This window comes from Ctenocephalides felis, unplaced genomic scaffold (assembly GCF_003426905.1).
Source record: "Ctenocephalides felis isolate EL2017-DRISC unplaced genomic scaffold, ASM342690v1 CF-g0.4_SCAFFOLD_01492, whole genome shotgun sequence".
Lineage (NCBI taxonomy): Eukaryota > Metazoa > Arthropoda > Insecta > Siphonaptera > Pulicidae > Ctenocephalides > Ctenocephalides felis.
In genome coordinates, this window is record NW_020537646.1 from 23592671 (window position 1) to 23618609 (window position 25939).

The 25939-nt window shown below is 28.0% G+C and overlaps 3 protein-coding genes across 3 annotated transcripts in view; all 3 read left to right on the plus strand.

Annotated features, from left to right (window-relative positions):
• The first annotated feature begins 8 nt into the window (after positions 1-8).
• LOC113371059 (spondin-1-like) lies at positions 9-11488 on the plus strand. The gene is made up of 13 exons (XM_026611707.1): positions 9-125; positions 1140-1332; positions 1621-1735; positions 2745-2894; positions 2958-3096; positions 4926-5077; positions 5149-5327; positions 5433-5563; positions 6702-6918; positions 9020-9191; positions 9541-9725; positions 11017-11259; positions 11319-11488. Exons 2-13 carry the CDS (start codon positions 1140-1142, stop codon positions 11486-11488), a joined length of 2046 nt encoding a protein of 681 aa, XP_026467492.1. The 5' UTR covers positions 9-125.
• A 2228-nt stretch (positions 11489-13716) lies between these two features.
• LOC113370008 (cholinephosphotransferase 1) lies at positions 13717-23376 on the plus strand. Its single transcript, XM_026610646.1, has 7 exons — positions 13717-14076; positions 15822-16062; positions 16367-16525; positions 17259-17387; positions 21259-21417; positions 21519-21792; positions 23250-23376. Exons 1-7 carry the CDS (start codon positions 13865-13867, stop codon positions 23318-23320), a joined length of 1245 nt encoding a protein of 414 aa, XP_026466431.1. The 5' UTR covers positions 13717-13864; the 3' UTR covers positions 23321-23376.
• Positions 23377-23714: 338 nt separating this feature from the next.
• LOC113371060 (low-density lipoprotein receptor-related protein 6-like) overlaps positions 23715-25939 on the plus strand; it is a 36773-nt gene continuing 34548 nt past the window's right edge. Inside the window, 1 exon segment of the mRNA XM_026611708.1 lies at positions 23715-24031. Coding sequence (XP_026467493.1) covers positions 23950-24031 — 82 coding nt within the window. The 5' untranslated portion in view covers positions 23715-23949.

Sequence of the window (25939 nt, forward strand, 5' to 3'; positions counted from 1 at the left end):
TGCTGTGTGGGCTCCTTGGCTTTTGGAGACAAATACGGATATATTCTCACATATTTATGAATCAGTTGATTTATGTGTTTAGTTTGGTGATGTGTTATATGATATAAGGATTACATAAATAACAGGTAAGAATAATATATTTTTAGATAAAGAAGTAATTGATTTCTAAATTAGAAATCAATTACTTCCAATTCTAATAGTTTCTAACGAAAAAAGTTTGTTACTGATTTATAGTTATATTCTGGTTATTTGTGCATCCTCTGTTTATTAAAATAATAAATTTTAAATAATGGTTATTTACAGTCCCTTTCTGCTAAAACTTGTATAGAAACTGTTTTAGAATCTGATACAACTTCAATTCAAATTACTGAATTTTGACCAATACTTTTGAAAATATTTTTTCTAGGATACTTATACATATTCTGTAAAGTGTCCAAAATGGTAAATACAGTATTTTGTTACCGCTTCCTTGCGATTGCGTCATTACAAACACTTCTACTGTTTTGTAATATTGTTTCTTCACTGTTTTCTTATAAATTTGATAGCCTATTTGAACATAATTTTTCAAAGGCTTAAAACTATTTGATTGAAATTGGATCATCTTTACGCTTTACGTATCAAAATTGTTTTGAATTTTCTTTCGTTAAACAATTTGCAACTGTTTGAATTAATTAAGTTGTTCGTGTGTTTGAATTTTTAAATTCATAAATATATGACATGCTGGTTACATTTAAAACAATGAACCCACATAACATTAATTAACAAACGCCGTATATGTAGGTTTAACATAAATAAGAGATTTGGATCAAGGTCTATAAGTAGTGCAAAGTATCATCATTTTTGTGCATTCATTTTTGAAACCGGTGTGTAGTGGTAATGTTTGTTTATAGGTTCTATTTTATCTACACCTTTGAACTGAGAATAAGAACTTTATTATAAACGAACACTACATGTTTTATACAATTTTGAATTGCATTACCATATAAATTACGAAATAAAAATCACGTGGTCATTAAAATCAGTGTTTTTAATACTTGATCTCGATTTTACCTGTCTTGTTTTTTAGGCGGCATAGGTAAAAATCGTTAATTTGCTAGTAAAATTTGTTTAGTTTCTTCAAATGTTTTCATTTTTTCAAGATGGAGATTGGAGTCTGCAAGATTCTAACCATTCTATTCTTGGTTAGTTGTGCGACTTGTTGCGTCCGCAAGCCGCCTGGTTACCTGCACCATCAGACGCGCAATCCTGGGGATAATGGCTACAGCATCACTGTTCAAAAAACTAAGTCATATCTCGAGACCGACAAATATGTTCCAGGCACCGCCTATACCAGTAAATATCTGTTACTATATATCATATATTTAATTGTTGATTGATATATTTTTCGTTTATTTGAATTGGTCTTAATGGATATGCAAATACCATTGTACGAATCGAATGAATTAATTGACATAGAACAATATGCCAAAGACCTTACATATAATTTATGTAGATTAATTTGATTGTTTCATTTGATCGTTGTTAAAGAAATTAATTTGTGTTACATAAGGATGATTTTGTGCTTTTCATAAAAAATAATTAAATCTTTTTAACGTTCAAATGTATAATTTAAAATTTCAGTAACCCTTGCCGGATCAAGAACATTTAACAATTTGCAACAATTCACACATTTTATGTTAGCAATAGAGCCAGAAATTCTTAAAGATGCTGATGCCGCTGATTTGAGTCCACAAAGGTAATAGATTTTTTTTTTAATAAGCGATTTTTTTATTTTTTATTTTAAAAAAAGTTAATATGAAGAAAATGTTTAACTGAACGGTTCATTTTTTTAATAAACTTTTAATTTATTCAAAATATTTAAATTTAGTTCATTATATTTGGTTTGTTTGGCGATTTGATTCATAATCAAAAGCTTGATGATTGCTTTTGAGTGATTTTTTTATGTTTTTGATTTTGGACTAGATTGATCAGTCGGAAGTCTATCGCTTTAAAATTTATCAGTATATGATATTTATACGGAAAATAACTTCATTGTGGCATTAGTAAATTATTTCTCCTTTGCTGATGTTATTCTCTATTTAATAAAAAGTTTCAAAGCTTGACTAACTAATGGGGTTAGTTCAGTTTAAGGCATCGTGCCTTAAAACAAATTGTTGGAACTTTCAGTACCGTGATTAAACACAAAAAAATGTGTGCACATTATTAAAATCTCTATAAAATATCTAATAATTTGATGTACATATGTCCAATAAATATTTTTGACCGCAAAATGACATTTTTATTGAGAGCCCATAACAGCTGGACCTGCATTTCCAAAAGTTTAATCAGTTCTTTATCTTGTCAATACAAGTACTTGTCCAATACTCGTACAAGTAGTAAGATTTTTCGTAAAATCATTTTTGAACTATCAAAATTGGACTCTCCGTTCTCTTACAAACTGAGTAACCGTTTTTGGCACCTTTTGCCCGTATCTAAACTAATCGGCATGTCTCCTTATCAATACGAATCGAATGTTTTGTGAATTATTCAAATCGGTTGATCGGTGTTCCCGAAATCGTTGACAAAAATTTGTATCCGCACACACATACATCCATTTTTTCTAAGGAATGCCAAGATGTTCAAAAACCTTTGAAACGTAAAGTTATATAAAAAATTTCATTTTCGATTTTATTGCGATTACTATAACTTACCCTACGGGAAGTTAATTATTAGATTGCCTTAAAATAATTTGTTTCTGTTATCAGGCTCGGTCAATTTGTACTCTTCCCTGATGCTCTTGCACAATACAAAGAAGACTGCGTTAACACCGTTGTTGAAGCAAATTCATTACCCAAAAGCGAAGTCAAAGTAATGTGGATGTCACCGCCTTCCGGTTCTGGATGTGTGGTTTTCAGGTAAAATTAGTATGCACTAATATAATGATTAATAAATATATAAAGTTATTAATTTTATACTAGGGCTATGGTCATGGAAGACCAATCTAGATGGTGGTCTGATGACGGCTCATTAAGCTTCAAAATGTGCGAAGAAGATGATGACAATAGATTACCGGTAGTCAAAAGTGAATGCTGTGCTTGCGATGATGCTAAATATCGAGTAAGTAAAAAAAATTCACTTTGATTTGATTAGTTTCAACTTTCAGTTTTAGAATGTATAGAAAAAATCAATCTTAATTCAAAATAAACCATATCGTATAATAACACCTCTATCAGTTGTAGTGTTTTCAAAATATCAAAATTATAGTTTTATAGTTTGATGAGAATATACTATAATAATTTAGCGTAATAAGAATTTCCAGAAACTTAATAACTTTTATTAATAAGCAATTTTTGATTTTTATAGTAATCAATAAGCAATATCAAGGTGAATTATCAATTGAGACATATAAAATAGAGAATCAACTATTTATTAACTTCCCTAAGAAGTTTATATTTTCATCGAAAAATCCGATTCGCGAATTTTATATTTTCTGTACGTTTCAAGCCATTCTGAATCGAATGAGACTAAATTGCGTGAGCAGATTTTTTGCCGTAAATCGACGTTTTCTCAAAAACAGCTAGACCGATTTCAGAAATTTCAAAATCCATTTGATGTATATCGATGAGGATTATCGTTTCTCAGTTTCGTGCGACAATCGGCCGAGCCGTTTCTTTGTAATTTGGAAAAAAGTGTTAAACTTTTCTTTCACATTTAAGCATATACTACCGAATCGATTTTAAAAAATCAAAAACTTTTCGAAAGATATTAGTTGCAAATGATACTGATTAGTTTTAGGTGAAAATCCACCGAGCCGCTTTCTTATAATTAACTGTCTAAAAAAAAATGTAAGCCGATTTTTATGGAACTTTTTTTGGCGATATATATATATATATATATATATATATATATATATATAATATATGATTTAGTTGTTAATTTTGATGTTGAGATATATGAGTAAGTTTTTGTGGGCGATACATCAATGAATAAAATTTATTCTTCTTCATTTCTTCCACAAGAACTTACTCATATATATGTAAATATATCATGGTCTTATAGAACATACTGAAATATTACGGCCTTAAGACAAGTAGTTTAATTCTAAAAATTTATTAAAGTTTGAGAAAATGAGTAGTTTTTTTGTCGTTAAAATTAAAATTAGTCGATTTACTTGGTCTAAGTAAAGTCCTGCGGAAACAGGTTCAATTTTAAAAATTATTGATTTCTGAAAATTTGCTTTTACAAAATACTTCGAGTTAACGTGTTCGTTCGTTTTCAATCACGTGTAATACATCTACTCGGAATACTTTTAATCGCTCATAAATTAATTTATTTTTTATTGATTAAGTCGATTATTTACACATATATCGGGAAGTTCATGTAACTTGCCTCAAGGCAGAATACCAATACCAACTAGTAATATATTTCATTCAAATGTGTATATTTCAATACAAGGTTATTAGTCCATAAGTCAACCGTAGATTTTAAAATAGACCATTTAGTATGAAGGCATTAAACAGATTATTTTTTCAATGATGACATTACAATGGTTTCATAGTCTAGTATGGAAAACTATTTAGTCCAATGAGTTATATTACGTGACATTAACTGCTACATTTGCATATTTATATATATATATATATATATATATATATATATACATTTATTGCATATATACATTTGCAAATTTTCAAATATATAATATGTTTTGATTTAATATAAAACCAGGATTTGGTTACCGTGACAAATCGAAATGATATGAACTCTACTAACATTTCAACGAATTTTAATTACGTTGGAAAAATGTAGTCATTATATATCGAATTGTGGTAAAGGACAGCGATTCCCTAGCTGCTTTCTCTGGCTATGTCATATAAATATATAAACTCACAATTTATTTATAATATAAAATAAAATTATCATCTGTTATTTCGTACGTTCTATAGTTGATATTTGAAGGATTATGGTCTAGTGAAACTCATCCCAAAGATTTCCCAATCAGTTCTACATTCACACATTTCTCCGACGTAATTGGTGCTTCTCACGATCCATCATTTAGTTTCTGGGGCGAGAGACAATATGCTACCGACGGTTTCCGGTAACTGATATACTTTTTCATTATCAGTGTCATCCAATATTTTTAGTATAAACAATATTATCTTTAAACAGTACTCTTGCTGAATGGGGATCAGGAGGAATGCTTTTGCAAGAATTAAGAACCAACGGAAATAGGCTACGTTCAATTATTAAAGCAGCCGGTTTATGGTATCCTCGAGTTAATACAAACACCACAGCAACTTTCAAGGTCGATAGAAAGCATCCACGTGTTTCTTTGGCTTCTATGTTTGGTAATGAGATTATAAAAAATGGAATGAACTGCTTGAGCTTTGAAGCTAATCTTTTCGTTTGGATTTTCATATTATATGAGTATTAAAGTTTGCTTTTTATTAAAGGACCATCTCCTGATTGGGTTGTTGGAATCAATGGATATGATCTGTGCCAAGAAGATTGCACGTGGAAGGATTATGTTACAATGGATCTTCTGCCATACGATGCCGGCACTGATAGCGGTGTTTCTTATTTGGTTGGTTAGAAATTTGATCTATAGGATATCGAAACTCTTAATTAAGAAATATTTTTAAAGTTAAAATACTTTTTTATCATATTTTTTTTAAGTATTATTAACTTCCCGTAGAGTAAATTATAGAAATCGCAAAAACTCCAAAATGAAATCATTAATATATCTTTACGTTTCAAAGGTTTCTGCACATTTTGGCATACTTTAGAAAAAAATAATAGAAAATATAATATGAAACTAGTGGTGCATGGCATCGTGCCATCGTGCAGGAACTCTCCGTGCCGAAAACTGAATTATTAAAACAAACTGCAAAATTTTGAAAAAATTAGATTTTTGAGAAATTTTGAAATTTTTGAAAAATTTTGACTTTTTTGAAAAATTTGATTTTTTTTCTGTATTTTGATTTTTTTTAATAATTTGAACATTTTTTTGCTTAGCTGTTTTGGTGTCGAAATATAAAAGCGCGTGAGCGCCGCGTGGTCGTCTAACGTGTAAACATTGGTACGGAACCCAGATAAATGTACACAAAATTTGTACTTATTATTATAATCGTTATAAAATATCTGATAATACGATGTACATATGTTTAGTTTTGACCGCCTAATCGCATTATTTTTCACTTTTTTTATTGGATCTCCGGAGACGGTGGACCTGCCTTTACAAAAATTTCACTATTGAAGTTGTTCATTTCGTCAATACAAGTAAAATGTTTTTTGAATTATTGAAATCGGATGTTCCGTTATCTCAAAAACTAAAATACAATTCTTGGCACTTTTTCCCCGTATCTCCGAAACTGCTAGACCTGCCTTTGCTAAAAACTAATAAGCACGTCTACTTATCAGTAGGAATCGAATGTTATTTGAATTATTTAAATCAGTTAATCCGTGTTCGCAAAATCCTTGATGAAAATTTGTATCCGCACACACACACATGCATCCATTTTTTCTAAAGTATGTCAAAATTTTCAGACGCCTCTGAAACATAAAGATATATAAAAATTTACATTTTCGATTATTTGCGATTGCTATAACTTGCCCTACGAGAGGTAAATAATAAAAATACCAACTATGAAGCATTAGTTTAATAAAATATAAACAGCTTTTCATTATACGAATAACATGGTTGCGCTTGTTTATTTTTACAGTCCCCAAATGCGGAAACTAAACCCCGAGAGCGCATGTACAAAATAACTTCAATGTATCCAGAAGATCCTAGATCGCCGTTCTATGATCCTTCTGGTAAAGAAATTCCACCTTTAGCAAGATTGTACCTAGTACGTGAAGCAGTAATACCGAGAGCTTGTGATGAACAATTGCCAACGAGAATTGAGGAAACGGAAAACACTGAAACCACCTCCAGACGTGAGTATATTTAAAAATAATTATAGATTTCAATGTTTTAATTAACAACAATAACCGAAACATGGTCACATTTTCACCAGAGCTTTAAATTGCTCTGAGACTTAAAAGCCCAAAATTTTCAATGAATTTTATACGATCAGTATTAACACACCGTTTTGGCTTGATATTGGATTCTGGAACACACGGTATACTTAATTAATAAATTATATTGTTAATTAAATACATTAATAAATTATGTTGTTTATAACAAAAAATATAAATTTAGAATCAAAGAATTAAATGAAATATTAATCATCGCAAGTAAAATGAAGGTTATACGTATCTCTTTGCTAATATATATATCATATATCATGCATGCGTGATTTTTAATGTTGCGCTAGGATTAGAAACTCTATATAGTTAATTACTAGAAACTACGTTTTGTGATACGCCTAAAGATTATGATTGGATATTTATATAAATGAAAGTTACAAAATAAAAAACGATTTGTAAACATTTATTATTAGGGGCCGTTCAAGTATTACGTAAGCACTATAGGGGGGGGGGGGGGTTGTTGATTTGCTTATGGGGGTTGACATGGGGGGCAGGGGATTCTGGATGATAATTACGTCGTAGGTAGTATTTTTATTATTTTACATTAATTGCAAAGTGTTTACGTAAGCATGGTGGTAGGGGGTAAGAGCTTTGCTTACTTTTGTTGACAAGGGAGATGGGGGGGTAAATAATTGTAATAAATCTGCTTACGTAATACTTGAATAACTGTAGTTGCTAGTTTATTTTATTTTATCAAATCCAGCAAATCCTAATCCCAATTTTGGAAAAAAAATAGACGTTGAAATGCTCTCATCAATATAGAACCGGGTCCTAACCCAGAACTTGGTTATTATATTAGTGGTTCGTTTGATATCGAATAATATGTATTATTATATTTATTTAATTTACTATAAATATATTATATTTAAATATTTAGCAATAAAATTACGATCTTTTTTTGGTATTATATAATTTTAAAATACCGCAAAAGAATTATAGTATTTATATCTTGTTTTATCTCTGACTGCGACGTCAGATCAACATTTGTGAAATATATTATCAAGCTTATCAATAATACAATACTGCAATCAGAGTCATGCCATATCATATACATGGAGGTAATTGACCGTGATTTTGGGACTTTAGATAAATATAGCTCCAAAACAAATTCTGAGTTTGTATTGCCAATGATTTTTTAAAGATGAAAAACTACTATGTAATTAACGTTGAATTTATTTTCTTATAAAATATATTTATTTAAATTATTTTTTAGTATTTTAAATTAAATTTGTTTTATTAATAGAACATTATTATTATAATTGGTTTTATAATTTATGAAAACGTGTACAAAATGAACATACAATAACCTATTATAATTGGCTTGGAATTTATTTTATTTTTAGTTTGACAAGAGTAAAAAGGATAAAATTAAAATAAATTTTTACCAACATATATGTCTAACGAAAGTAATAGAAAAAAATACACATACAACGTTATTCTAACGTTTATTGAAAAAAATAATACATTTTTTATACAATACAATACAATACAATAATTTCTAGCGTTTTTCCAAAATAATACATTTTTATTGTTTAGTTTATAAAATTTATTTTTCAGAATTATGTTTGAACCTATGTCGTAAATTATTTCGGAGTTAAATCGGGACATCAGAATTCATTTTAGAGATATGATTTCTTCGGCAAAGTATCTTATATTGATCCCTTACGTCCTAATATATATATACCTACAGGGCCGGTTCTACCTTGAATACGATGCATGCGAAAAATGTGGGCGCGCCCCTTTGGGGGCGCCCACGATTTGCCTCGATTTTTTAAATAAATTTAAAATCAATGCATTATTGCGTTTTTAGATTACATATATCTAATATTTTGTGTACTAAATTCAGAATTATTAAAAATATTTTAAAAAATAACGTAAATGTTTATATAATTTTAATGATAAACTGTTAAAATAATAAGGGGGAGACGCTAGAAAAATAATGACATGCGGGCACTGAGGACCCCATGATCGGCCCTGTATATATATTAGATAATAATTCTCTTTTTAGCTGAATGCGAAACGACTCCATGGTCAGAATGGTCCACCTGCTCAGCGACATGTGGAAAAGGCCTCCGTATGCGTACCCGAACTTATTTGATGCCAATGAAGGCGCAAATGATGAACTGTGATAGACAATTAGTTTCTAAAGAAATGTGTGTCGCCAAAATCGAGGAATGTGGGTATGCATATAAAAATCTGCTTCTTTTATATTTATATTTTTACAATATTATAATTTGTATTATACCGCTTTTAAAGTAATGAAGTGTCTGTTTTGTTCCAATTTCCAATTTGTAATAGATTAAGTTTCAGTGATTGATATCTTTGAATGGTAAAATTATTGGTAATACTTGATTTTTATATGGACATTAAGGTATTCTGCTAGTTTGAATACAATCAAGATTTGATAAAGATCAGTAACTTCATGTCAACTTACAAATTTTCAATCTGCTGCATTAAAGCTTAGGCAACATATTATTCATTTCAATTTTAATATAAAATTACTAATTTTATTTTCATTTTCTGATGTAGTAATGGAGTTTTGGTTGGTGCAATCGATGAAGAAGATAATGTGGAAGATTTATCTGGAACTTGCGCAACTACGGTGTGGAGCCATTGGTCAGAATGTTCTGCATCTTGTGGAGACGGCGTCAAAAGACGGACAAGATCTTTTATAAATAGAGGAGTACATAAAAAATGCTACCATATTAAAAGGGGTCAGTTTGGTTCAATTTCTATTTTTTATCATAATCATCTCTCTTCATATTTAAAGAGAATTGATAGAACAATCTTGCCATTTACATTCATAAAGAGTCTGGTAATTTTGTTTCAATCGCAAAATTAGAACTTGGAAAGAAACTTATATTTCAAACAAAAAAGCAGATTGTTAACTTCCCGTAGGGTAAGTTATTGTAATGGGCCGAAAATCGAAATTGAAAATTTTTACAGTTTTCGACGTTTTGAAGGTTTCTGAACATTTTGGCATACCTCAGAAAAAATGGATGTGTGTGTGTATATGTATGTATGGATGCAAATTTTTCCAGTCACGTTTCAGGGTGCACGGATCAACCGATTTGAATGGTTCAAAAAACATTTGATTCCTATTGATAGGGAGATGAGCTGAATAGTTTTTGGCAAAGGCAAATCCAGCAGTTAAAGATAAAGAGCAAAGAGTGCAGAAAATAAAAATCGAGTTTTTGAGAGAACGAAGCATCCGATTTGAATGTTCTAAAAAACATTCAATTATTAATGATTGGGAGAAGTGTTTATCAGATTTTGGCAAAGGCAGGCCCGGCCATTTCCAAGATACGGAGCTAAATGTGCAAAAAATAGCAGTTTTTGAGAGAACTAAGCGTCCAATTTAAATGATTCAAAGAACTTTCTGCTTGTCTTAACAAAATAATTGATTTTGGAAAAAAAAATTGTTACAACTTTTTTTTCAATTTTTTTTTTTCAAAAAAATTTTTTTTGTATATCGAAATAATTCAGATTTTATTTTTAATTCTGACTAAATTTCTAATATACTTTGAACAAATAATTTAAACTTTGCAATTCAGTTTATATAATTCTTATAAATATTAGACAATGTTACAAAATTTATAATAATCTGTTTGAAAACATTCAGTATTTCTCGAACATTTCGTTACGGGAAGTTCCAGCAATTTGCCTTAAGGCACGATGCCATACACCCAACTAGTTTTTGTAAGCAGATCGAGCAAATCATTTTATTGCAAAATAAAGCAATATAGTTCAGTTTGAATTTTTAGACAAAAATAATTTTAATTAATAATCTTTCAATTTCCTATGCTAAATTAAATAGTTTTTAATTTTTTAATTTGAAAATTTGCTTTATTTGACTTAAATACTTACATTGATTTTTACATAAAGATACAAATTGTATATACACCTATTCTGGGAATATCATTATACTATCATAATTTAATATTGTTTGCATATATATGTATTTGTTTCAATTTAAAAATTAAATTGTTTTTTATATAAACACAGAGGAAATAGTAGTATGCTCTGTACCACGATGTGAGGATGTAACAGAACGCGACCTTACTTGTCCAGTAACCCACTGGTCTGCCTGGTCTCCATGCAGTGTATCTTGCGGAAAAGGTTTTTCTGTCAGAACAAGATTACTTCTTTTACCAGATGCTAAAAGGGCAGAGGCTGAAGAATGCCGTAATGTTATTTTATCGCAAAGACAACATTGTGAAGGACATGATTTGTGCCATACTACTAAAGGTCTTTATAAAATAAAATAAAATTTCATTTTTCATCAAATAAAAATTTATTTTTCTCAGAGGCTTGCCAGCTGGAGGTTGAAGTAGGCCCGTGCCGCGGCTTCTACTCGCGGTGGTATTACGACCCAGAACAACAAAAATGCGATAGATTTACATATGGTGGTTGCAGAGGAAATGCAAATAATTTTAGTACTAAAGAAGAATGCGAAAAAGTATGCAACGGTGAATAAAATTATCTGAAGCATATCATAGAATATCAAAAAATATATTTGGTAAAATATAAGTTTTTATAAAATAATATAAAAAATATTATCACGAAATTAATACTAAAAATTCTTATATGTTATTTCATAAATAATTAATCATTATATAAAAATAATAAAACAAAAATGATTTTTATTTAGTATTCGTTGTAAGTGCATCAAAATTCAGATTTGTCATTGTTAAAAAATTAACTGTTTCGAAAACATTGGTTGAAATTTGAAATAAATAGAAATACAATGCGTAATGGCACAATGACTTGATTATTTCTGATTTGAAGCGAATCAAATACTCCGGCAATTTAAAACGGCATGAATATGTATATAATTATCATAGAGTACATGTGCAATAGCTTGACCTTATAGAGGGAGAGCATGTCAAAATAAATATTGTTTTATTTTAATAAAATCTTTTATAATAATAGTTGTCTACTACGGTTTTATTCAGCATATATTCAGATGATTTAAAACAATTAGGTTGCTCTTACTTTGGAGAATAAAGGAATGATATTAAATTTCCGGTTTCAACGCAAATCTTTTAAAGCTGTACAAATTATTAAGAATATGTAATATTCGAAGTAACTCAGTACGGACTATCGTTTATCAGTTCTGCGTGACGATCGGCTGAGCCGTTTCTTCGTAATTAGTAGAAAAGTGTAAAATTTTCGTCCACGTTTCAACCATAATTTTGAATCAATTTTAAAATTTGAAAAATATTGATTGGGATTTGCGTTGACAGTTTGTGATTTTGAGCGAATCTACTCAGAAGCCGAATCATATGTACATTCTTTGGTGTGTTTCGTCGGTGGCTACTGATTACCGTTGACGTCCACACTTAAATAAATTTTATTTTTAGAACAAGTAATGAATAAAATTAAATGTGTTAAACAAACTAACGTAATGTATACAATTGCAAATATTATATGTATGTTTGAAAGACATCAATTGAAAATTGTATTGATTATTTTTTTGTGAAAGCAAATATTTTATTTCTGAAATAACAGTTAAACATTTTACCTATATACCTAAATTTATGGATCTCAATTCTTATTGATTAAGTTGATTGTGTATTCGTATCAAGAAGTTCATGCAAATCGTATTAAGGCAAAATGCTACGTACAACTAGTTAACTTCCCGTAGGGTAAGTTATAGTAATCGCAAAAAAATTGAAATTAGAAATTTTTAATTTCGTTTTGAAGTTTTCTGAATACTTTGGCATACCTTAGAAAAAATGGATGTATGTGTGTGTGTGTGTGTGTGTACGGATACAAATTTTTCTCGACGATTTCGGGAACATCGATCAACCGATCTGAATAATTCAAAAAACAGTCGATTCGTATTGATTAGGAGACATGCTGATTAGTTTTTGGCGAAGGCAGGTCTAGCCGTTCCGAAGATACGGGGCAAAAAGTGCCAAAAACGGTAATTCAGTTTTTAAGAGAACGGAGCGACCGATTTTAATAAATCAAAAAACATTTTACTTGTATTGACAAGATGAAGATATGATTAAATTTTATGGAAGGCAGGTCCAGCGGTTATGGACTCTCAATAAAAATAAGTTAAAAAATGTCATTTGGCGAGATTTTAATAATGTGTACACATTTTGTGTAAATTTTTTTGGGTTTCGTAACAAGATTTATAATTACGGTACGGAAAGTTCCACCAATTTGCCGTAATGCACGTTGCCATGTGCCGCACTAGTTTTATTATAATTTGGTTGTTTTTAATGCAAAATAAAATATTAATTTTATTATTATTATTTTAATGATTGATTCTAAATCATTCACAAATTTAAAAATCTGTTCACACACACACACACACATACTTTTTCCAAATTTGGTCTCATTCGATTCAGAATGGCTTGAAACGTCGAGAAAACATAAAATTAGCGAATCGAATTTTTTGATGAAAACATAAACTTCTCCTTCGAGAAGTTAAATATAAGTTTCATGTAAGTACAAATTTGCAAATATGGATTCGAATTTTATGAAAACGAATATTTGTATATTTCTATATATGTACAAATATGTATATTTGTATATATTTTATTTAAAATAAATAGACACACGATACAACTTTCAGCCTTCCAGCTCTCCTATTATTAACACGTGATATTCTTCCTTACCGATTTGTAGATGGCACTGTCAAATTTGAATTTTTCGCAGCAGCAAGTTGTTTCGTGAAACGTCACAATCAGTTCTGTTCTTGCGCCTCGCTTGTTCAACGCGAATTTGTGTACATAATTGTTAAATTTAAGGTTCAATGTTAGTTAATTATAGAACAATTTCAGTGCATGGCTTCTCTGTGAAATAATTCGCTTAGTGTTAATATTAGTAAATCGTTATTATGTTATTTTACAAGGAAAGACTATTAAACGCAGCACAATTAAAACGGCTGAGTGATCATAAATATTCGTGTTCGAATATAAGTATTTTAGACCCTTGGTTACAACCATGGTGGTGTTGGCTCGTAGCACGAGTCCCTTTGTGGCTGGCTCCTAATTTAATTACTATTGTAGGTTTATTTGTAAATATCGTCACCACACTTATTCTCGTATGGTAAGTCGAAAATTAGGTTATATTGTTCATATTCAAACATAAAATATCACACGCTTACGAGAATTTGCCACTTTCTTTTAACCTTCTTAATTGAAACTTTCTAACCTGTGGCTATATTATTTTATTAGGAATAGATTAGAAATGTTTGTGCAAATTTTGTCATATATGTGTTAATGTTTTCATTAAATTATACATTAAACTATAGTTCTAATAAGCACATTGAGCCAATCAATCGGTGTTTATTAAGATGAATAAAACATTGGATGATTAAATATTATTATTGTTTTAAATGATGGTTATTGTTTTAAATAATGATTATTGTCTAAAATAGTTTGTTATAAATTGTATATTTTTCTTTTATCTTTATTATTTGTATTACACTATTACACATTATACACATTATACACCTAAGTCTGTTTTTACACGGTAGATTGGTTCCAGAAGAATCCGTGTAAAAAAAAAACGTGTAAAAAAGACATTGATCTTATACAAAAATGGGTGTTTTGTTCCTAATCTCTAAAACCTATTAAAATTAGTGAAAAACAAGAATTTTTAAGAACAAGAATTCATGTTTATTTTAGTTAGTGCTATTCACATTTGCTTTGAAGTGAAATGTAAAAATTGTTTGTACGCGCTAAAGGGGAATTCACTTAAATCTTTAAGCTAGTGTTCGCAAACTATCGATACTATCGATGGTTTCAGACTTTTTTCTTTCATAAATACTTTTTTGTGATATCAACATACTTCGCAAAAATTATATTTGACAAAAAAAAGTTAAGCACATAAAATTTCAAATCGTGCTAAATGGAATAAAATCGTGTAAAAAAATTAAAAATATTCAATTTTCAAACCGTGTACAAAAAGACCGTGTAAAAACAGACTTAGGTGTATACTACTATTATACTATTATACACTATTACAGTATTATACTATTGTTTGCATTATTTCTTCTTAATTACAATTAAACTTGCTAATTGATTTTGTATTTGAATTAGCCAAAAGATTTAAATTGTGCAATGTATTGCACTTAAAAAACTACTTTTCTTGATTTATTCGAGTTCTTACATTGCTCTGATATTTTACTATTAGTACAATTGCATGGTGTTTTTCAATCAATATATTAATCAATAACAAATTATTGATTTCAAACATAAGATTTTTATAATATAGTATGGGGGATTGTAGTAACTTTAATTTATACACTACTATTATACACATTATACACTATTACAGTATTATACTATTGTTTGCATTATTTATTCTTAATTACAATTGAACTTGCCAATTGATTTCGTATTTGAATTAGCCAAAAGAATTAAATTGTGCAATGTATTGCATTTAAAAAACTACTTCTCTCGATTTTTTGAGTTCTTACATTGCTCTGATATTTTACTATTAGTACAATTGCATGGTGTTTTTCAATCTATGCCTATCAACAATTATTTATTTATTTATTTATATTATGACTAAAACTTTTTTACATACACTTTATTAGTCAATAACAAATTATTGAGTTCAAACATAAGATTTTTATGATATAGTATGGCAGATTGTAGTAACTTTAATTTAGGACTTTAGGACTCTAAAAAGATCATTTTTAGTATCAAATTATAAATGAAGGTAGGATTCTTACATTACTTGCCTCAAACATTTCTGAAAAAACTTGATTGCTTGAATTTTGCTTTGTCTATTATTTGTATATGTATTTTTATGTATTATATAAATTTCGTTATTTTATTTTATAGGTATAGTCCAGATGCAAAAATTGAAGCTCCAAGATGGGCTTGTGCATTGTGTGCATTTGGTCTGTTTGTATATCAAAGTCTCGATGCTATTGATGGCAAACAAGCAAGGCGAACAAACTCATCAAGCCCTTTAGGAGAGTTATTCGACCATGGGTGTGATTCAATTTCTACTGTTTTTGTTGCTCTATCTGCGTGTATTGCCGTTCAGCTGGGAAATTATCCAAATTGGCTGTTCTTCCAGGTTAATTGCGTTTTTGCATACATAATATATGTATATATATACATTTTTTATAAAATGTAGATATACAATATGTGATATGATAAAATTGCTTTTCTATAATTCATTTATAAATGTTGATAGAGATATTTTAATTTATAACAACAATATCATTTGAAGAACATTTTAGCCAATCATTTCCTGCTATTGAAATTTATCATTATCTTCATAATTTTACATGAATTAGCAAAAATACTGTAATATATTATTATTATATTATTTTCAAATAAAAAGGTTTGTAACAAATAAATATTTTTTACTCTTTCAGTGTTTCTGTGCAATGTCATTGTTTTATTGTGCTCATTGGCAAACATATGTCTCAGGAACTTTACGTTTTGGACGAGTTGATGTCACAGAAGCACAATTTACGATATTTGCAATACATATGATATCAGCAGCATTTGGTCCATCAGTATGGATGAATAAGGTCAGTCATTATTTATTTAGATGTTAAAAAATTTATTTAATAAATTATGCATTGACCACTAAATGCTTACTCTCGAGCTCAGTTTGTTTGCGCAAAGCTGGCAAATTTGCACATGAACGAACTCAGTTCATAGGAATTTTTAAAAGAAAATCGCAATTTATATGATCAAATGTAGATCAGGCAGTGGAATTATGTACCTTACCTTGTTTTGAAGTGTATTACACCAAAAAAGATTTATTTTATATTATATTTTACTACATATAGTAAGGTAAAAAAATCAATAACTTCAATTCTTTGAATATATAATTATACACCAATGCGTTTTTTGGGTCTGTGACTTGATACCTTCATTTGTTATTATAAACTAAACTATACTAAAAAAGTGTTTTTTCAGTTTTTTTTATCTCATGGTAATAACATTCTAAACACATTACAATAATTTAAAAAAATCTTAATTTTTTGCCAGAAATTTTATAAAAAAAATGAAAATTAAGTGGTTAATGATATAAATGAATCTTTTGAAATAAAAGGCTTTCTATATACATGCTGCAGTTATATTATTTTTAAAATAAGACATATAATTATGACACTAATATAGAAACTATATATTTATTATATGGATATGAAATTCTTATAGGATATTTTATATAGTCCAGAGTTATATTTATTTTATATAGTCCAATTGCTAATATAAATTATCTAGATTTTTATTTTTATAACTTTGATTTCTTAGTTTGGCTCATGGTTTGAGCTTAGGTTTCTTGTCATTATTATGACTATTGTTTGTGGATGCTGGTCCCTGTACAACATGTTGGCTGTAATTCTAGCAGGAGGCGTTGGCAAAAATGGTTCTACTGTAGCTGTAAGTTTGGAGATATTAGGAAATTCTAATTGTAATATTCGACTAAATAAATGCGTAATCAAATGTATCTTGGTAAAAGTTTGAATATAGGCGTTATTTTGTCTTTAATTTTATTTTACTTTTTAATAAAAACTTACAATAATGTATTTGTAAATGAAATGTTTAATTTAGATGCCAATTAACTTTTTTATTTAGAATCTTAATGAACAATTTTAGAAAGATTTATTTTAAACCCCGATGGACGGAATGATATACAATGAAATAAGATCAGAACTTGTAATTATAACACTTATTTTTTTGGAAATGACAATGTCCTCTGCTTTCTTGTCAGTACAAATATATCACATCCACAATAATATTTTACCTATATTTATAAATACTACAAATACAAATGTATGAATTATGGTTACTATTTTAATTTGTAAAAATACATTGTCACACCATACTAAGTTGGCACAGTTTAAGTTGAACATTTTTTTAGATTTTTATTAATGCTATAATTTAGTTGGCATCTTATTTTTATAATTGATTTGAAATTTTATTATACTCAATTAAAAATTAAATTTTTTATGTGTTTAATAGTTTTTGAGTGAATGTTTTTTAGTATGGGAGAAAAATTATTCTTGATCTTAAACTTAAACATAAATTGTTGGTATTTGGAGTAGGATGCATTAACATGTATAGTTGCTTCTGATCAAAATAACAGTAGAAAAGTAGTTAGAAAACAGTTTTCTTTAAAACTCATTGAATACTTTGTTAATGTTCGGAGCATGTGGTTTAGAGGCATAATTAGAAAGAATAACATTTTGTAGTATTGATTTTTAAACAAACTTCTTTTTTGAATAATGTTTTATGCTAATTTCTTTTTTGTACATATATACTGGACCATTGTTATGTGCATGAATTAATAATCAAACAAATTTTGCTAACCTGAATGAACTTCAATAAATGATAGTATAATTGCAATTTTACATCCAGCATGTATTTTTTTATTATAGACTCATGATGAGATTTGTTGCTACAAGCACAACCTTTCATATACTTTTTTTCAGCTAAAATTAGAAACATGGTGCAGTTAGGAGATGATGTTGCAGTTAACATATATTGTTATATATATATTTTAACATTTATGCTACAGGTTTACATTACAATACTAGGTATACTAATTATTTCTTTTTATTGCAGATTTTTATATATTAATAATAAATTGTATTTCAGGAATTTTTAATCGAATGCAAAGCATGCTTTAAAGCAGTAGAAAACAAATTATTAAATTTATTATATAATTTACTATATAAAATTCTATATATTTTCGAAATTGCGGCATCAAGCATAACATGCTTTGTCATTCTTAGTGCGTATTTAAGTTTTGATTGCCATTGTTATGCTGTTTAATATAAGTTAAATATGTTGTCTATTTCAATATCTTAGATGCCATTACTGAGTTTTTGGTCTTGGAACTATGTTGTATGCGGCATTTTCTTTGCTGGATATTTCCATGTGTTCTTAGGATTTTGTCATGCATTTGTTGCTGGTGGAGTTGGCAAAAATGGTTCAACTGTCGCTGTAAGATTACAAGAGATGTCAATTATTTAATTTAATTATATATTAGTATTTATTATTTTATTAAACATATTAGCTTTTGCTTAGTAGATACCTTTAGTTTATTTTATTTATATGGTGTAAGCGTATATTAAAGATCAAATGGTGTTATTGGGTTTAAGTTGCTCTCTACCCTATTTAATGCTATTTTTGATAGTGCGCACTTGACTTTATGAATCTATATGTTGATTAATCTTGATAACGCTTTGTTAAGGCACAAAATTATACCATCACGAAAAACAATAAAATTTTATAAGTTTTTTATTAGTCATATTTAATATTTTGATCGATTATAGCATAATTTAAATAATCGAGCATTTTTGTTAATTTTATTTTGATTCTCATTTCTGCAATAGCATGAACAGATTTTACTCTATTTAATTCCATATTTTTCCTGATAATAAATATATATATATATATATATATATATATATATATATATGTATGTATGTATGTATTTGCGTGTGTGTGTGACTAAGTGTAAGCCCGGGCTGAATTATATTTATATTCAATAGTATTATAAGTGAAAGTATCAAGTGTTATTTTGGAAAATCTATTAATCTTTCACCTATGGTACTCTACATTCTTTTTTGCACTAACTTTGTCAAATAAATAAAGTATTTAGTAAAAGTAAAATATAAAAGGATTAACCTACTGTGAGTGCAATTCGAAGAAACATATTTGAAGATTTGTTGCTAGTGCAAAAATGAGTAGGTTTATGTTTATACATGATTGTATGTCTATATGTATGTTTATGTATATATATATATATATATATATATATATATATATATATATATATATTATTCCATTATGTATACAACTAATTGATTACCTTTTCATGATCATTTAAATATGTTTAAACTTCTTTTATGTTCAACATTTATTACTTAAATTTTCTTTGTGAGTTTTTATAAATAGCTCTAGGAAATTAATTACCAATTTTTAAATTCAAAGTACTAATATAAATTGAATGATTTTTTCTTTCATTAAGTTTTCGATTTTTCAATATTGTTATTTATATATGTTAAAATTTAGTTTATTCATTTTGTATAAATAATGTTAAGAATAGTTAACAATATATATATATATATATATATATATATATATATATATACAACTATCAATTAAGCAAATATTTCACTATGAATTGTTTTACATATGGAACAATTCTAAAATTTCTTGCATGCCTGATTTTTATTTTTAATCGTATTTAATCTCTTATTCATCTGCACGACAAGATAATCACGCTGCTTAATAATTATTTTACTTTTAAATTATATTATTTCAGCATTATTTATATTATGTATATTAACACATTTTTCATATTTATCTTTTCAGATGCATTCAAATACACAAATTATTTTTCCGTTCGCTTCATACATTGATTTTTGATGAAAAGACACAAGTGTGAATAAGAAAAATACATATTTATTAAATCATATAAATTATACAAACTAATGCTTGCAAATTTATGTTTCATTCGATACTCATAATTTCAAAATTTTGATTTCTTCAGATTAAAATAAATCAAAAGCATTGTTTGAAGCAATTTTATATGTTGTGATTGTAAAATATTCATTCGTAATAATTGCATGATTCAATTGCATGGCGGTGAACAGTTTCCTGGTTTGAATTTGGAAATGAAGTTGATACCAGTCTACATTGCATTTATTTTAGCTTTGCTCGTGATCTACGGTTACACAATCATTATCTTTACAGGAGGTATTGGGAAAAATGGATCAACTGTCGCTGTAAGGATAATGAAAGTTTGTGTATAGTTTATTTATAATTAGTACATTTAAAATTAACTTTTATTTTAATCGAAACAAGAGAACACAATGATTTATGAATTCTCTCCTTTAATTTTATTATTCAATTCTATATTTTTCATTTGTCAAAAATTCATATTTAGTTTAACATTTTTATTACATAAATTTTGTATATCTATTGTTTCATAATATCATTGAAATGATATTGAGAATAAAATAGTACTATACTAAACAATATGAAAAACATATGCTTGTTATTCTTGTGGTTCATAATTATCTTAGAATGCTTTTGTTCATAAACTTTCAATAAGATAACACATTTTAACGCCATATTGTTGCTTTAAAAAAACGTAAATCTTTGCATGTTTTAGTGGCACGTATTTTAATATCTCATTTTGCATGATCAGAGGAATGTATGTTATTGTATGATTATAATTTTATCAATATATTGTTTGTATCAATTTATTTTGTTGCTACATAACTTTTATTTCTGTCAGGGTACAAGTGTTTTGTCACCAATAATACCATTCAGTTTGGTTGTTATTCCTGCATTCATTATTTGCCAGAAGAGTCCAGACAATATATTTGAGAATCATCCCGCTTTGTATATTCTCGCCTTTGGAATGGTAGCTGCAAAGGTCACAAACAGATTAGTGGTACGAACATGAACATATATATATCTAGTATACATATATGTATATCTAGTATATTTCATACAAAATATGAAGTATGTATTTGATATACAATTTATTTGCAGGTCGCGCATATGACAAAAAGTGAAATGGAATATTTAGACTGGGCTCTATTAGGACCATCTTTATTATTCCTAAATCAGTATTTCAACAACTTTGTAAATGAATATTATGTTCTCTGCCTTTGTTTGGCTTTGTCCATCTTCGATCTGATGAGATACTGTGCACAAGTCTGCTTAGAAATATGTGATCATCTCCGAATTCAATTGTTCAGAATACCATATCCACCAAAAAGTGTTGGTTCTACACAAGCACCGCAATCACAAACTGACAAAAATGGTACGCATATGCAGAATCGGTACAAAACTCGACAAAGGAAACAATATCATTGAATAATACGTGTCAGTATATAGTAGCATTCATTTAAGTCGTATATAGGTATTATATATTTATTAATAGTAGACAAAATGTATAATTAATGTTAGGTTTTGAGAATGTTTACATTTTGTCATTTTAATATCGAACTTTGATTTACATGATTTCTTTTTAACTGAACTGTAGATGTTTTGCATTGCTCTAAGAATCCTTTGTCTTCGTGAATTAAACATGATTTCTTTTTATAGATTATGAAATATTTTACCAGTAGAATTCAATTTTCAACATGTAATGATAACAAAGATGAATTTATTCTTATACATTTATATATATATAATATTTAAAAACTCTCTAAGGTATAAAATGTAAAATGTAACGGATTATGTGACTGGACAAATAGAATATTTATTGCTAGTTGATTATAATTTGAGAAAACTTGTTATTCTACTTATATTTAATTTCTACGATTGGCTTCCGTCTATTGTAAATACAAACATAACATTAAGTAAATTTGTTTAGTATAACTAATATACAAAGCATGATTATATTTTTTTGCACATTAGTCAGTGCAACTCAATAAAATAGTTTGGCTGTATCCTGCTATTATTATTACTGTTATTTTATCATTATTTCCAGTATGCTTAGTGATCTGATGTTGCTTCCTCATAATTTTTAGTTTGAAAATTATTCTTACTAACACTTATCAACTTTAATTAACACACACAGATATTTATTCATCTAGCTATCTATGTTATAGCAGTACCGTAATCTACGAATATTTTTAAGTAGTGAACTGCTAATAAATTTAAAAGTACATGTTTTATTTTGCAAATAGCAGGTGATATTAAAATCTCTATGTGGCATCTACTAATTCTACTCATTTTGCATCATTAGTAAAATGTATATATTAATAAAATATGTTTATTCATACATACATAATATATGTTTTAATATAAGGGAAATATGTTGTGTTCTTCAAAACAAAAAGTTTTCTGTAAATTGATTATAAGTATCTTTCTATTTTTTAAATTCTAATCATACATTTTTATATGGTTTACAAACGCTGCTTAATATTATTTGCTTCAAATTAAATAAAAATTGTTATATATACACACATCATAATTTTTAAAATGTTAAGTGTATGAGTTTCGTTTTATGTTTTGGTCATGTTTCTTTGTGTACATTTTTCTTGGCATCTGTTCTTTTGTTCAGTATCTATTTTAGTTGGCAACTAGTTCAAGCAAAGTTAGTATTCATTATATAATCATTGATGTTTGTAACATATTCAATTGGTGGGAGGGAGAAATTTATGTTATATGTGAAATGTTTCTTTTTTTTCATATTTTTTTTGTATTCGTTTATTAGCTCATTTAAATGAATTTTTAAATTATTTTCTATATGAAAACATGTACATTTTACAGCCCACATCAAAATTCGTCAAGAAGGGGAAGAAGACGAAATGCCACTACTAAAAGATGATGAAACTCAATGAGTGCATGTTTAACTTATCTAGTTGGATATACATATATAAAAATAAATAATCTGCCATTAGTCTATATATATTATAAATAAATGTATACATTTCTTATCAATTTATGTGAAATAAACTTAATAATATTTTTGTTTATGTCGTTTGTTTTATTCGCATAACAATGCTTGGTTTTAAAATTGCCGCCCCGGTTAGTTTGAGATGTTTGCCGCCAGGAGTACATTCATACAGAATCCGAAATCCTCCTTCAAACTTCAGTATGTTTTTGTATTTACGCGAGTCGTATTGTGATTCCGTCAGAATATATTTTTAACCAAAAAAGATTAAAATGTGATTTATATTACTACTGTGTAGTTATAAAAGTACTGTATTTCTTAGTTTCTTATGGACTACGTAGTGCGGTAACAAAAAAGTGTAATTCTCTACATTTATGATGCCTTTGAATATTTTATTATATAAATTGCATTATTTTAAGTAATGTTTAATTCAAACAATGCTTAATAAACCTAAGATCAAAGCATTAGTTTTATTTTTTTTCATATTAATAAGAATATATTAACTTTTGGTTAGTTTTAATTGTGATATGACGAATGACATTATAAATAACCTTAAAATAAGAGGAGCGTCTTGAAATGTTCCATAAATATATAGTGACTCCTGGAACCTGTTTAGGAACGATTTTCTTATTAATCTTCTTAGTCCAAAATGTTCGGGGTAAGTTATATATTAAATTTAAATAATTTTATTAACTCATTCATGCATTATTTATGATTTTTAACTTCATATTCTTAAAAAAACATCATACTACTACGTTTGTTTTGCATCGCTTTGAGGTAAACATTAAATAAAGCTTTTTAATTATTTATTAAGATCAAGTTAAACTTCGATTATAAAAATTTACCTATTTTATCTGAAGCTTGTAATTACGTATTGGAAATAATTGAACTCTGAATTGAATTATAAGTATTGAAGTTGTGACTTATACTGAATGTTTTTAATTGTACGAAATTTACAACAACTAGTTGGTATTGGTATTTTGCCTTGAGGCAAGTTACTTAATCAATACAAAATAAATTAATTTATGAGTGATTAAAAGTATTCCGAGTGGATTTATGACACACAATTGAAAACGAACGAATGCGTTAACTTAAAGTATTTTCTTAAAGCAAATTTTCAAGAATCAATCATTTTTATAGTTGAAGCAGTTCCCGTAGGACTTTAACGGTTTAATATCTTCATTAAGACCAAGTACTTTATATTTATACCAAGTAAATCGTCTAATTTTAATTTTAACAAACGCAAAAAAATTACTCATTTTCTCAAACTTTGATGAGTTTTTAAAATTAAACTACTTGTCGTAAGGCCGTAATATTTTAGTAAGATCATGATATATTTCGCCAAAAAAAGTTCCATAAAAATCGGCTTAAATTTTCTTTCAACAGTTAATTACGGCTCGGTAGATTTTCACCTAAAACTAATCAGTATCATTCCCAACTAATATCTTTCGAACAGTTTTTGATTTTTTAAAATCGATTTGGTAGTATGAGCTTAAATGTGGACGAAAAGTTTAACACTTTTTTTCAAATTACAAAGAAACGACTCGGAAGATCGTAGCACAAAACTGACAAACGATAGTTCTCATTGAGATACATAGAATGGCTTTTAAATTTCTGAAATTGGTTCAGACGTTTCTGAGAAAACGTCGATGAAAGGTCTAATTTTGACAAATGCTAAAAAACAATACTAATTTGAAGAATTTTTAAAATTAAACGACTTATCGTAGGGCTCTTAATATTTTAGTAGGATCTATAAGACTATGGTATCTACCGTCAAAAAAAATCATGAATCCCGATCTTTACCAAAAAACTAATCAGATCGATTCCCAACCAATATCTTACGAACGGTTTTTGAATTTTTAAAATCAATTCAAAATTGCGGGCTAAAACGTGGAATTTTTTTTTCATTTTTCTGTGATTTACAAAGAAACGATTCGGCCGATCGTGGCGCAAAACTGACAAACTATAGTCCTCATCGAGATACATCGAATGGCTTTTAAATTTTTGAAATCGGTTTTGGAGAAAACGTCGATTTACGGCAAAAAAATCTGTTGTGTCACACACATATATATTTTCCAAATTTGTTCTCATTCGATTCACAATAGCTTGAAACGTCGAGAAAACATAAAATCAGCGAATCGAATTTTTTATGAAAACATAAAGTTCTCCTTCGGGAAGTTAATAAATCAAATAAAATCTATTACAAAAATACACAAACGTATTTCATGTTCCATCGTGTATTAAAATAAACGAGAAATCATACGAGTTTTGCTTTGCTTGTTTGAAAATGTTCTTTTGAAAATTATAGAGATACTATCATAAAACTTGCTCGGTTACTATTTATGGTGACATAAATTTTTCATGGCATTCGACGTTTCAATGTGATTTTTTGTATTTATACAATTCCTAGAATATTTCAAAATATCAATGCGTTAAATGATTTTCGTTTTAATAGTCATTTTTGTCCAATAATCTATATACTCATTGATAACATTTGTTTCTATTAACATTGTGCGAAGCAATTTTCAGTTCTAATGAGTTTCAATTCATACTGTGTCAGAGAAAA